The sequence below is a fragment of the Siniperca chuatsi genome, linkage group LG16 (genome assembly GCF_020085105.1).
Source record: "Siniperca chuatsi isolate FFG_IHB_CAS linkage group LG16, ASM2008510v1, whole genome shotgun sequence".
Lineage (NCBI taxonomy): Eukaryota > Metazoa > Chordata > Actinopteri > Centrarchiformes > Sinipercidae > Siniperca > Siniperca chuatsi.
Genome location: NC_058057.1, coordinates 22,296,634 through 22,311,592, shown reverse-complemented (window position 1 = coordinate 22,311,592; position 14,959 = coordinate 22,296,634). Strand labels below are relative to the sequence as shown.

The following is a 14,959-nucleotide window of genomic DNA, read 5'->3' as shown; positions in this document are numbered from 1 at the left end:
CAGAAGAGTACTGTTTGCTGTGCTTTAATCAAAATAGCCGACCGCATCGCCAAGGCGAGAACGTCGATACTGGACGATTCTGCAAAACCTCCAAATATGTTAAAATGGCTGAGGTTAGGAAAAGATCGTGGTTGTGTTGCAGAATCGTCAGTATGGACGATAATTCGTAGGGATGCTGGGCCGAATCACCACACTGTAAACCTGGGTCCTTGTAATAATAATAATAATAAAACTTTATTTATAGAGCACTTAACAAAACAAAATACAAAGTGGTGTAGTCCCTCATTCGTCCAGGAGTGTTCTATCGTAGAAAAGGTTTCAGTCGTAGTCGTCTGGACACTGTTTTCAGAATCAAGACAATCCATTTTCTCACAATTGAGAATGACTTCCTGATGGGAGCCGAAAAGTTTTGATTCTGAAAACAGTGTCCAGATGACTACGACTGAAACCTTTTCTACGAAAGTACAAAGTGCTTCACAACAAGAGAAATAAAATACCACAGTGAATGATGAAATATAAAGAAATAAAATACATAAAATACACGAAAGCAGTAAAATAAACAGCCAGCTCAGGTAAAATCAGGATACGTTTTCAGATAAAAATGTGTTTTGAGACGAGACTTAAACGAAGACACTGACTCAGACAACCTAATTTCTTCGGGCAGGTTGTTCCAGAGCCTCTGGGCCCTGATAGCAAAAGCTCTGTCCCCCTTAGTTTTCATCCTGGACTCATGAACAGACAGGAGACCCCTGCCCGAAGATCTCAAACTATGTGAAGGTTCATAAGGGATTACAAGGTCTAAAATATCATATGGAACCAGGCCATGAAGAGCCTTAAAAGTAATCAACAAGATCTTAAAATCAATCCTAAAACCAACAGGGAGCCAGTGTAAAGAGGCTAAAACAGGTGTGATGTGGTCGAACCTCTTGGTCCTGGTTTACAGCCGAGCAGCTGAGTTCTGTACAGTCTGCAGTCGTGTCAGAGTTTTTTGATTAAGACGAGTGAACAGGTTGTTACAATGATCGAGGAGTGAGGAGATAAAAGCATCTACAACAGTTTCTGCATCAGTAAGATTTAAAATGGATCGTATTTTTGCAATGTTTCTGAGGTGATAGAAACATGATTGGACAAGCTTAGTGAGACGTTCACCAAACAGGACGCCGAGATTTCTTGTAATACTCCAGTAGAGCTGTACTGTGCGGAGCGGGAGGAACAGGGGCTCTGTAGGCCCCAGCTGCTCATTTCTGACCCAGGTTAACGTCTGGTCATGCTCATGATCATCGGGAAGGGTAACACAAACTCGTCAGTGTGTCAGTGCGTTGCCGCCTGAAGGCAAACTGTCGTATCTGTCTGCTTTACAGGTCAGGCTCAAGATTTAATGCCAAACACTACTTAGATGCTCTCTGTCCACTTTAGCACCAGTAATGCTTCAGTTACTGGAGGACAAGAACCAAACTTTTAAGTCAGTTTTCAGTTTTCACGCTCGCTCCTCGGCTTATTGCGTTAGAGCACTGGCTCCAAATCTTTTTTTCCGCTTTTGCCATGTGACACTTTAAATCAAACTGATATCTACTCCCCTTTTCAAGCAGACTGATGTTCCCTTCTTAGATTTTTCTCATTTAAGTAGTTTTTAGAGGCCTTGAAAGGTTTTTACAACACGGAAAGCTATCATTTGAGAAAAGTCAGAAAAAAGTAACATAATTTGTGTAGCAAATACACCTCCCCCCTTATTTTCTATATTTATAACCATTTCAGATTTATCTTGAGGGGTTTCTTCAGTTAGAGACAGTTTCACAGCTACTGTTGATGCACAAAGGTGGGTTTTTAGGTTACCTGTCTCCACCTACAACCCACAAGTGAATGCAACACATTTACCTGTTTTCTTGTTTGGCAGGTTTGTTTCTTCTAATCTATCCCCTTTCTCCTCAGGTTCCTCTTCAGCAGGTGAAGCTGAAGTCTGCTGCAACAAGTTGAAACTTGCTCTCTTACTGCTGTGTACACGCTATTGTAGGAAAGACAGGAAAAGCAGTAAATGTGGACTGAGGACAAGTGGGAAAATCTCCTGGTTTGCACTGAACATTACAGTATGAGAGGATGCATGGGTGGTATTTTCCATTAACGCGTGTGGATTCAGTGTCAAACATGTAGAAATGTATGTGGTCTGTCTCTGTTCACCAACATCTAGAGACAGAAAGATGGATGAAAATAGTACTGTGAAGTCTTTGTTACCAGGGCTATTATTAGGCAGATTATTTTCATCATCAATGAATCTCTCTTTCAATCAACATTTTTATCGTTTAGTCCACAAAATGTCATAAAATAGTTAAAAACGCCCAACTTGATGTCTTCAAATTGCTTGTTTTGTGTGGCCAAAAGTAAAAAAAACAGAAAAAAGCAGCAAATCTTCACATTTATTAAGCTTGAACTAGCAGATATTTTGTATTTTTCCTTAATAAATGACTTACACGTGTAGTTGATTAATTTTCTGTTAAAGATCTATAAATTGATTCAGGATTAACTGTGAGTTCATCAGATCAGATTTATTGCATTATGAATGGTTGATTTTTGCTCCAGAAGAGAAGGATAAACTCAGTTTGACCTGTGAGAAGAAGAAAGTGTTTATACCTCTACTAAACAGGGTCATAACTGCACCGGGTGTTATGTGTGTGTGTGTGTGTGTGTGTGTGTGTGTGTGTGTGTGTGTGAGTATAGGAGGTTGGTGGAGGGTTATTTATAGCAGTCAGTGAGGTCACCAACAACAGACAGACCTCAATGAGCTTTATTCAGTCTATAGTTTACACCCCCACCTTGCATACACACTCTCACAAATGCACATATACAACACACACACACACACACACACACAGAGTCATGACCTCTGAAAGGAAGCTCATGGGAAAAGTGAGAACAGCTCATCCATACTAATGAGGACACTAAATCAGGGAGAAAGTTAAAAAGTATTACATGCAGGAGAAAAAAACTGGGTGTATTTTTAAAGTCCATGCCGGGATGTTTATTTATAGAAACTGGGTTATGACCGAAAACACTGGCTCACGGGAGGACGTAAAAAATAACAAGTGTCTCTCCCCAGATTACTGTGATCGGTTTGGATGAAAATCTGTGATTCCCGCTGCTCTCACATTCCTGTCATTCCTAAAATGGTTGAATGTTGGAGGCTACAGTGGTAGAATTAACTAAGTCCTGTACTTAAAGCCAGAATGAGTAGGATTTTCCTAAAAAAACAATGTTTAGACTCATACAAAAATAATCCCTCTCAATCATCACTGATGGCGTGTGTGGAGGCGTCTGTATCTGCAGAGACGCTGCCTGTTTTTTTTTGTAGTTTCTTCTTGTTTTGCTGTGTTCGGGACGTTTCTGGGCGTCAGCCTTTGGGCAGTGGTGTGTAGCCTCCAGCCGATAACAGCGAGCAGGCTGTGAGGTCGGGACTCTGTAAAAACATAGCGACCAGGTTAGATCGCTGCCTCTCTGCTCTCTGTCTGTGTCATGGGCCCTGTTTACACCTGGCATTACCATGCGTCTTGGGTGATCCGATCAAGTACAGGTAAGTACAGGTACGAAACACGCTGTCTGATGTCCTCCAGCTGCTCTGCCTCAACTCTCAGGTGAGTTTCCTGATGGACAGATAGCTTTACTTGTTGCTAAAGTAACTGCTAACTATAGCTGCCATTAGCTAGTTAGCTCAGTTAGCCGTGCCGACTCTGCCCAAACTGGGAGCTCGGAGCACCGAGGGAGTGTTGGTGTTTACATCGCTAGCACAGGAGCTTTGGACCGCCGGGAGGTTTAATAAAGCTAATAAAGCTTTATTTAAGCTTCAAAGCTAATAGGGCCGGTAGTTGCACGGCTAACTGAGCTAACGGCAGCAACAGTTAGCAGCAGTTAGGGCTTACTTTAGCAACAAGTAAAGCTATCTGTCCATCAGGAAACTCCGAGTTGAATCAGAGCAGTCGGATGAGATCGGAGGGAATTCCAGAAAATATTTTCTCCATAAAATATGATCCAGTTTCACCAAAATCAGTGAATAAAGTTATAAAGTTGTGTACAGTAATCAGCGAGGTCCGACCCCCATAAACACTCTGCTCCAACGGCATTTATCGTTTTTCCAACCTAATTCTTGTCTCATTTGTGGTCCGATAAACAGTAAATTCATCAAAATCAGGTTAAAAACAACAACAGCGCATTTGATCTTTGCAAACGTAGGGGCCAACTTTGGTGTGTTTACAAACAGCAGCCGACAAATCCTACTCATTCTGGGTTAAAGTCCAACTTTGAGGTACTACTTCTTCTTTACTTAGGTATTTCCATTTTATGCTATTTTATACTTCTACACCACTACATGGGGGGTATTGTACTTTGTACTCCACTACATTTATTTGACAGCTATGGTTAATAGTTACATTTCAGATGATGATTTTACATGTAAAAAACATGATCAGTTGTTATCAGAATCAAAAATACTTTATTGATCCCCATAGGGAAACTCTTTGTTACAGTAGCTCGCCTTTACGTCAGTGCACACAGGAGAAAGTACTAGTGCTTTTATCACTTAAAATGTGATAAAAATACCTATATTAAGTTGTTAAAATTAGCTCCAACTTGACAGCAATAAAATGCTGTTTACGCATTAATGCATCAGTAATATTCCAGTACTATACGTGTATTATTTAACACTCTGAATGGGGACATTTTGCATGAGTACTTTTACTTAAGTAGTATTTTAAATGCACAACTTCTTTCACAGCTATGTGCACCTACTGCGACTGTAGCAGCAAAACCCCTAAATGTATAGAACTGAGCAACTGTGTTTGTTTTTTTGTTTTTTTACTGCTTATGAGTTTAACTTTTAATTAAAGAGTAAGAATTTGTTATTTCTTATTTAAAAAGTTACATAGTCTCAGTGAAAATATGATTTTTGCTGTGGGGGAATGTAACTAAGTGCATTTACTCAAGTGCTGTACTTAAGTACAAATTTGACACCATTTTGTACTTTAACTCCACTACATTTATTTGCCAGCTACAGTAATTAGTTACATGTTAAATTTAGCTCCACTTCGACAACAGTAACATATTTACACAGCATTTAGCATTAATAATATAATATATTTCAGTGTAGCACTCACAGGGCCGTTATTCTGAACTGAGTACTTTTACTTAATACTTTGATTACATTTAGCTTATAACACTTATACTTAAGTAACATTTTGGTGGGGGGCGTTTACTTGTAATAGAATATTTTTACATTGTAGTGTTGCTACTTTTACTTAAGGATGTGAATACTTTGCCTGGGCCCAGACCTTTGAACTCCACCGAGTCGACTGATTCGTCTGAAGATGGAAATGGAGTGAAACGAGTTGACAATTCTGTCTGATATCAGGCAACTCAATACTTCTTCCACCACTGGATTTTTGTGTCCTAACAATCCTAAAATGGTTGAATTTTGTAGGCTACTAGATGATGCAGCCTAAAACTACGTGACGTTTCGTTAGGCTGAGGCTCCGTTTTACTATTAGACCAAAACTTTATCATGTAAATCATTTAAATCAAACGCTCTCTCTCTTTTAGATTCCTCTTGCCTCTAGTTAATGTTTCTGCAGAGTTTACAGTGGTTTCGGAGTTGCTGCAATACCATGGGATTTGGTAAAGCTGTATTCCAGACGAGAGAAGTCAAGAAATTCTACAAATGGGTCACTTTCCAGGAATAAAGCAGTAGTTTCCAACTTGTTTCACCAATTTATTACATTATATATTGTTTTGCCAAACTGTAGTGCAAAGCAGACTTTTAAGGAACACGAACATGAACAAGCCAGCAGGGAGTAAAATGTTGAGGTCATGGAGGAGCTTTGACATAGTAGTGGAAAGTCATGGAAAAGTTATTGAATTATACATCACATACCCTTGTTTTTATGTTGCTTCCCAGCCTTTTGTATACTGGAGATTAAGACCAACAGTCACGGAGACAGACGAAACTCAAGAGTTTGACGTTAAATATGATTTATTGCAGATGAAACACAGATCAATACTTTTCACTCACACCGTCAGCTCCAGCAGGTTCAGAGCTGAAGGTGTTTACAGTTTCATGTCAGGACGCGTCTTTCCTGTCAGTCTCGCTCTCTCTTTCACACATACACACTGCAACATGAGCTCATTCATTTATTAAATCATTCATACAGTCAGTCAAATCATTCAGCGGACTGAGAATGTGATGATACCAGTCGCAAGTAGTCAGTCAAACAATGTGGAGGGCTGGTGAAGACTGAAAGAAAAAGAAAAAAACAAACTCTGCAACCGAAAATCCAAAAATGTACAATACAGTTAAGTGCAGCTTCCTATGAGCACAAACCAAAACCCTCTAATGCCAAAAAGTGTTAAAATATAAAATAAAATTCTCTCACATCTGTTGCATGAAGATAAATCAACCTGACCTGACACAAACTCAGTAAGTCACTTTGGATCATGTTTGATTTGCATACAGATATCAGTATGATAGCTTTTTGGGGTGCTGGGTGTGACACCCACAGGAGAACTTCAACTCCCACAATCCCCTATATTTTACAGGAAGCTTGAAAGGCATCAAAGAGTAGCAAAGTGTGAGGAATTATTTTGGGCAGGCAGAGTTTAGAAAGTAAAACCCCCATAATTGTTTGCATAATGTTTGGTAACTGGCAGTTGGAACATGAAACTCTGCTGGTTGAATCCTCGCACTTGAATGAAGCACTTCAAGTACGTTTACCAGAACTGAAATCGTGGCACTTATTGTTGATGGCATCGCTTTGGTCCAGTTTGGATTGTACCTCATTTGTACGTCGCTTTGGACAAAAGCCAAATAAATAAATACATAAAAATGTAAATGAAAAGTTGGACAGATTTTTTTCCCCGTTGTTATTTTCTTAAATAGTTTTTTTAATCTCTTTTTTTGTGTTTGTCTGTTTACATGATTTCTTGATATGCGTGTTCTTCTATCAAAATGCAATAAATAATTGGTCAGACAAAAAATGAATGTGGACATGACCTGTGAGCAATTCAACCAAATATGGATTTTTTTTGAGTCTTGAAGAGGTGAAAGTATATATATAAAAATAAATGTAAAGAAATCACGAGAAAAATAAAAGAGAAAATAAACAGAATTTCTTTTCTTCCTTATACCTTCGATCATCTTGTGACCCCTCAGATTTGTTATTTGGGTAAACTGACCCTTTAATAGACTTTTTTTAAAATTTTTAAATGGGGATAAATATTTCCAGAGCCCACTTATCCACGCACTTTGCTACTCTGTTGCTACACTGACCCTGTTGAAGCAAATGGTTTTATATTCTCTCTCTCTCTCTCTCTCACACACACACACACACACACACACACACACAGTAATCAGATATCTCCTCTTTGACTCCCACTGCAGTACCGCGATACACAGAGAAGCCTGGACAACCTGAGCTGCTATCATACCAGCACCCATGGCACTTATCTCGTCCAGGTTTCAGACACCTGGACCAGGACCGGGACTTCAACTTTCCACCCTGCATCGTCACAGCCAAAGGGGGGGGGCGTCAGCAGGAAACGTCCCATTAAAGCTTATCATCTCAGCAGAGCCTGACCGCACTCACAAACACATGAACACTCAAACTGAATGGCTAAATGGCAAAAATCTAATCAAATCAAAGCAATAAATACTAAGCACACAGTGCCAAAACGTACGTTACAACTCACTTTCCTTTGTTTTCCTCCACTTTTTCCCTTCAACGTGGTTACATCCTGTATCTCCATCCTGAAACTTTCCTGCACTTTTATCCTTCACAAATTTCCTAAACACATATTTCTGTCTCTTCACGGCGTCCCTCTCACTTACTCGACCCTCTCGCACCTCGAAAATGCAGAGCGCGCGCACACACACACACACATGCACGTGTGCTACAGTACAAATCAGCAGGTTTCAGATTCTTCGTTTAGCTATGCATGATCAAATCAAAACAAAATTAAAACCACAGTGACAAGACACACACAGAATCACAGCTATACATCAGTAGGAACCCAGCGGTCATTTGGTGTCCAGCATCGTGATTGGTTGATTGGCAGTGGAGCTCTAATCCCCATTGGCTAACGATGAATATAAGAAGATAAATCTTCATCCCAGCGGGGTCAGTCTTCTTTGGCCGTGATGAAACATCGATCTACCTGAGGAGAGAGTGACAGAACAGTCAGGCCGCTAATCAGAAGTTCATTTTCTTTTATATTGTCGTATGGGATTAAAGGAATAGTCCGACATTTGCTTTCTTGTCGAGAGTTAGATGAAAAGATTGATACTACTCTCATGTCTGTACGGTAAATATAAAGCTGTAAGTCCTGGCCTGGCTTTGTCCAGAAGTAAAAAAAAATCTGCCTACCAGCACCTCTAAACCTCATTTAATTTAATCATGGTGATAACAAGACTACATGAAGTTACTGCTCCCGCCCAAGGCTGGCACATTACCTTCCGTAAAACCACAATATGTTGTGTTTATGCTTTGGTTTTTGTACAAATTAAACAAATGAGATATAACATGTTAATCAGTGAGCTTCAGAGATGCTGGTAGGCAGATTTTTTACATTTGGACAGAGCCAGGCGAGCTGCTTCCCCCTGTTTCCAGTCTTTATGCTAAGATAAGATAACGAGCTGCTGGCTGTGGTTTCGTATTTACCGTACAGACATGAAGGTGGTTTCAATCTTCTCATCTAACTCCTGGCAAGAAAGTGAATAAGCATATTTAGTTTTCAAAAAGGTAAACACCGCTAGAAAACACCATCACATCATTTCAAAGTTGACAAAGACTACTTTGAAATTAAGTTTTTTCAGATTTTGACAATTATGACACAAAAATATCTTACTTCTAATAAAGAAAATTATGCTTGAATTTTAAATAAAAACAACTAAATAAGAATAGTTTCAATCAAGTAATTCTGTGATTCTGCTTTTGAATTTCTCATTTCAGGAAACAACTTGTTAGATCTTGCTGGCCCTGGTTGACACTGCAATGTTTGCATGAACTCAAATAAAACATTACAAAGTGCTTCAAAAGCTGATCCAGATGAACCAAAAACAGGCCGTTCGGAGGCCTGTGCAAACAAGCTCAAACCCCCATAAAACAGCAGCCTTTTTGGTTTAAAGCAGAAACATCTCTTCTTAGGCCTTGTTCAGACTGCCAGCCCAAATCTGTCGTTTGGCACATCCAGATTGTATCCAGATTGATTTTAGAAAGTCTGGACAGCCAAAAACCACATTTGAAAGTGGTTTGAAATGCGATTCCAATCAGATTTCTACAGATGCGTCTCAGTCCGGACGCTCTGGACGCTCAAATAGGATTTCGTGATTTCGAAGTGTCTTTTGCGTCACTCACAATGCGACACGCGGCGACAGCGTCAAATCCAGAGTGACGAAAGTGCATCAGAGTGGCTCACGGACGCTCTTTATAATACATGTAATACATCCACGGAGCGGCCGAGCGGAAACCATGCTGCGCGCTGTCAAGTCGCCGTGCAGAACTCTGAGCTTGTCTGGTGTGATGGAGGAGCTCTGCGCCGCGGCTTGACAGCGCGATTGTTTGAAGGGCGAGAAGATGGATCTCCATAGTGTACGTAGTTACTGACGCATCCGTCGTCACCACAGCAACCCACGCAGATAGACTGGTGAAGTCTGGACACACAAATCCAACCTGATCACTTGCAAATAACAATGCGGACAGTCTGTCTTGAAGGTCTGATTTGAGAAACAAATCTGATTTGCCTGCAGTTTGAACAAAGCCTAAGAGCCTGCCTTTCTAACAAATACATCTCCTGACTTCACCTCTGAATGTTTGGTATTTTGTGCACTTTGGCACATTTGAGTTTAAAGCTAGTTTGTACCATCCTTTGACTGTACTGAAGTTTTAAGTCTTAACTAACTGAAACTAACTAAAGTTCTTTGTTGTGCTGTACAAGACACTGAGTTTTTATGATCATGTAATTAAAATAGGGCGATGACATCGAATCACTTACTGTTTTTGTTTGTCCTGCAGCCATTTTAACCTGCTAAAGAGAGAAAGAAAGTTTTGTTAGCAGTTAGCAGAGGACAAGAACAAGTGCTACAGGTTTATGCCAGAAACTGTAATAAGAACCAGACCAGTTCTTAGCATAGAAACATAAAACATGACTGTACTTGGCAGGTGCTACACAAATTCACTAATTCCAGAGAACAAACTCTATTGTGGACAGTCAAACGCAGTATTTTATCATTAAACTTTAAGACTTAACTGTGTTAAATGTGGGACTGAACCCTGGCCTCCTGTCTTTCTGATTGTTCGCAGGTCGTGGGTTAGTACGCAGGTTAGTTTTCTAATAAGTGTTTAGTCTGAGCCTGCGGAGCAGACCAGGAAGTAGTTTCACCACTTCGTCTCTGCAGGCGGTCCTCTTGTAAAGAGGAGGGGTCCATAAAGCATGGCTAATGAGATGGCATGTTAATGAAGCATGCTGCAGTACAGACAAGAGCACCTGGAGAATAAGTGGAGTCGTATAGAGACTGTGCATGTGGTTGCACAGACACAGAAAGACATGCAGGAAAAGCCGCAAGTACAAGTGCATTTAAAGTCTTAGCGAAGAGCTCATGATGTTATCCAGAGCGACTTTTATGTGTGCAGAAGAAAAATAAGATTCATCTTAATATCTTCTGTCAGATGTTTGTAAAATCTGCAATGAAACCTGCTTCACTTTGTATTAAGCAGCTGTTTACCCACCCAGAGTAATTTCATGTCTTTTTACATGGTAGAAAGTACATTTATTCAAGTACTGTACTTAAATACCATTTTTAGGTAATTTTATTTCACCACCATCGCAAACCATCCCGAAATACAATTGAAACCGTCCCGAAGTAAATGCTGGCCGTCCCAATTATAAAATTGTAGTTTTTCTACAATAAAATTATTTCAATAATAAAAAGTGATGCGTGGCATAAATAAAACACCATGGAAATGATTAAATTATAAATTAACTCACATTTTAACATTTCTTCGTCTCTGGTGGTACGTTTAGCTGGTGTGGCCACCGTTGACCTCGGGACGCCATTGTAACTGCCTCACAGCCGCGACAGGTGCACTGCTTTCAGATGTCACTGTCGCGGTTCATCTTCTCGCTGTGTGCGCGCGCGCGTCAGTGTGTGTGACAGAGTGCATGCGAACTCTTGAACTGTGTACTATCTCGCAATTCTACATTGACAACTTCATCAGAGATTAATGTTGTGGTGTAATCGCAGTTGTATTTGTCCCAAAATATATTTTTTATCATCCCTGATCTTTTTTTTTTTTCAATCCCTGGGACGGCAGGACGTCTTTAAGTTAGAGCCCTGAAATATGATGCATTATTATAGTTCAAAGACGCTGCACACCCACACAGGTGTTTTCAGTTATGTGGCTGATTAGACCGGCTCAGGTTGGAAAGCTCTGCTGGGATTTACATGAGGTCACCAATAAGAATGATCAAGTTGTAACTTGTCCTGCAACAAGTAACTAAGTTAAAAAATAATAATAATAAAATCATCTTTCAGGATTTTGGGGGAACCATAATTAAACACTGACATGGGCCATTCTGCAAAATGAGCACTTTTACTTTAGATAATTTAAGTACATTTAGCTGGTAATACTTATGTACTAGAATTTTGAATGCAGGACTTACTTGTAACAGAGCAATTTCACATTGTGGTACTGCTACATGTATATAAGGAAAGGATCTAAAAACTTCTTCCACCTCTGTCTTTAAATAGTTTCACCCGTCTGTTCACAATGCTGGCTTTATGATTAAAACGAAAAACATCATCATCAGAGGGCCAGAAGTTCATTTGTGTCCTAGAGGGCTGAGCAACAAGATAAACACATTTATTTAGACTTATTAGCTGAAAAAATTTGGCCAACTTCTCACTGTCATAAGATCAGATTTCTGTGCTTTCTTGTTTCATTATCAAATATAATTTTCCATGAATAATAGTTGCACATGGCAATCCGAAAGAGATTAAAAATTGATTTCAGGTATTAAAAGCTCACCAGTTCTTACCACCTTTTATGTGAAATGTTTCAGAAAAACCGTCTAAAAAAAGAAGCCTGGAGTCAATGGTGGACTATATTTTTTTATTGATTTGTTATTTTATTGATTCATTTATTGTGTTATTGTATTCTTAGGTGTTGGTTTTGCATGATCAAGGTAACATTTTAAGACACTGATTACTAGCATCTGGCTATAGATGTTTTAATTTAGCTATATTGGAATCAATCTCAAGCAACCCATGCTAGTCCCAGTGCAAAAGGTTAAGCATTATAATGATCACGTTAGTGTGACGTTTAGTTAGCAATTGGAGAGAATAAAGACAGCATAATAATTTAATGGGAAAAGATAACGTGAGATACGTCAGATTAACTTACCTCTGTCCTTCCCGTTCAGCAATCTCTCCTCTTCCTCCCGAGCATCATCTGCTCCGAAAAGGGGGTAAAAAGTCAACTTTTGAACGTGTGGACCAAAATTTCATTACTTTCTAAAGATTTATTATTAGCTTTTATAAAGAAAGCATGCAATGAACCTTCTTGTATTTCTTGATCACTTTTATACCCAAAACTGACAGACAGAAACAGCAAACATATGCAAACAAATGTTTGTCTTAATTTGTGAAAAGTGGATCATTTGGATGCTACAAAGATGTCAAAAGACTAAGGAAGTGTGTGTGTGTGTGTGTGTGTATATATATGTTGTGTGTTTGTTTTTACCAGAGTGGAGCTCTTTGACCAGTGAGGACACAGTGTTGGTGATGGAGTCGGCTGCTACCAGAAGGTCATTCCTCAGGTTCCTTCTCGGGCCTGAGATGGAGAGATGTGAGAAAAAGAAAACAATAATCATTGTCCAATTTTACAAATCACAGCACAAAGATTAGATTTACACTAATTAGACAGTTTTGTGGTAACTAATGACTTAAAATGTTAAATGTCATTCACTTCATGAGCTCTGAATGAAACTTCTATACTGTCTGCATAATAACTAATCACTTTTTTAAATTAACTTGCCTCCTTTCCCCTTTCTTACACATGACAGATTTTTCTCGAGAGTACATCTAGAGCAGAGCAGAATTCATTAAAACACACATACTGTGCAGCTTAGAGCAGCTGGAGCAAAGCTTCTTTTTTTTTAACATCTTTTAGGCTGTATGAATGAAATTTTACTTGACTTGATTTGACTTAATGTTCCACACCAATTTTCTGATAATGTGGAGAATATGTTCTTGTTAAACATTTTTTATTGTGACACCGTATTTCCTTGACAAATGAGCTACTTCTTGAACTTTTTGTTCTTGACAAGCGGTTTATATTACAGTGCACCATGAATTGTTAATAAGGTGAAACTAATCTGAAACACTGGCTGAAAACTACTGTATGTTTGTGTTTGTAGCTGAGCAGAGATTCAATAAATACATTTGGTAAACACGGCTCGAATTACGACACAACAATTGTTTTACAGCATTAAAATACAAAAAACTGTTGCCTATTATCTGCAAACCTGAAAAGTATAGCTTGATTTAAATTCATTACTTACAAGTAATACTTTTAGAAAAGCAATTATATGTAACATTTTTCCAACTCATGCAATGCCCTATACAAAGTCTTAGCAGGGAAATTGTTGAGCTGCTCAGAAAAGTGATGGAGAAACATGTAAACCTTGTTAGGTCAGGATAAATAAATCCTACCAGAAACATCTCTCATGTGCGTCTCAAAGAGGTGAAAAAAGGGACCAATGATGGAACCGTCCCTGTAAATTCATCACCCATAAAAATTCACTTGTACTTTGTCTATAAGAGCTATAACCAAACCAAAGCCATCACATCTGTATGTTACTTTGTGTGCAAGACCAAACAATAATTATTTTATGGATGTTTTTTTTTTTACCCTACTGTAAGTTCCAGACTTACCTTGGGCGAATGCCTCCTGTACGTCACCACCCACCCCAGCGAGTGAATCTTGAGGAGGGTACATGTGACCCTGGGGAGATGCAGCACCCATAGAGCGGACGGTTGATGGGCTCGGTCGAGAAGGAGAGGCGTGAGAAGAGCCAGCCGCCTGCGCCTAAGAGATTGATTTATAAGGGTTGTTACACATTGTTGTCATCATTTATGACTTTCAGAAACATCTATCATGTCATTTTTGTTGCAGCTGATATCATCTCCACAATGTTGTAAAAGTTCTGGTTACTGCTGGAAAAAGCCAAACCACTGTTTAGGTCCCAATTGGAAAAAATGAAGCAGTTTCCTCATTGCTTATAAATAAAGTTGACTTATTTTGACATTGACACCATTTACACCACTCTGAGTCCAGACATAAAGGGGATAAACTTACTGCCTGTCGCTGTTCCTCATCCTACAGGGCCACAACATGGGCAGTCGGAAATAAATAGGGAGGAAAAGGATGGAAAAGAAGAGGTCAGCTACAGTCAGTGCTAGAAAAGGTGAAATTATTAAGGAGGAGATAGCAGAGGGAAAAGTGAGGCTTGTTACCGCAAAGACAGACACAGGGAGGCGTGAAGAAAAAGGCAAACTTTGCCCTCTAATGTGTGACAATACACCATGCTGAAAACAATAGTCAGTGTGTGCGTGTGTCACCTTGAGCAGCTTCATCAGTCCCTCCAGCTGTACCATCAGTTCCCTCCTGCTCTCCTGCAGAGACGACATCCTCTGCTCCAGCTCATCTTTCCTTTGTCTGCAACACACAGCAACCCTCTATTACTGTCACATAACAGTGTCAGGAGGCAGCAATACAAGAACCCAAGTGCATGGACTCACAGAAGGCACAGAAGACACTGAAAGAAATTTGAAGATTTGATTTAGTACACATTCATTTGCACTAAGCCACAGTATCGATCTCCATTAGCCCGATCAAAAATCTGGCGTAAAAGTAGGTAGGCCCTAACA

At 39.5% G+C, this 14,959-nt stretch overlaps 1 protein-coding gene and 1 long non-coding RNA gene across 11 annotated transcripts in view; one reads left to right on the top strand and one right to left on the bottom strand.

Moving 5' to 3' along the window:
* Positions 1 to 2,942: 2,942 nt before the first annotated feature.
* Positions 2,943 to 14,090, top strand: LOC122862873. The gene is made up of 3 exons (XR_006374860.1): positions 2,943 to 3,562; positions 12,774 to 12,875; positions 13,952 to 14,090. It is a non-coding gene; the product is annotated as an uncharacterized LOC122862873 (long non-coding RNA).
* The window catches only part of dtnba (dystrobrevin, beta a), a 34,154-nt gene continuing 25,187 nt past the window's right edge, over positions 5,993 to 14,959 (bottom strand). For 4 of the 10 annotated variants that reach the window (XM_044168697.1, XM_044168694.1, XM_044168699.1 and 1 more), the window contains 7 exons: positions 14,651 to 14,747; positions 14,388 to 14,408; positions 13,964 to 14,117; positions 12,771 to 12,860; positions 12,432 to 12,479; positions 10,024 to 10,056; positions 5,993 to 8,187 (listed from right to left, as the gene is read on the bottom strand). In XM_044168697.1, the coding sequence (XP_044024632.1) occupies positions 10,049 to 10,056; positions 12,432 to 12,479; positions 12,771 to 12,860; positions 13,964 to 14,117; positions 14,388 to 14,408; positions 14,651 to 14,747 (418 nt within the window). In that variant the 3' untranslated portion in view covers positions 5,993 to 8,187; positions 10,024 to 10,048. The remainder of the gene's footprint in view (positions 8,188 to 10,023; positions 10,057 to 12,431; positions 12,480 to 12,770; positions 12,861 to 13,963; positions 14,118 to 14,387; positions 14,409 to 14,650; positions 14,748 to 14,959) is intronic. The other 6 variants (XM_044168702.1, XM_044168703.1, XM_044168701.1 and 3 more) reach the window with 5 other exon arrangements.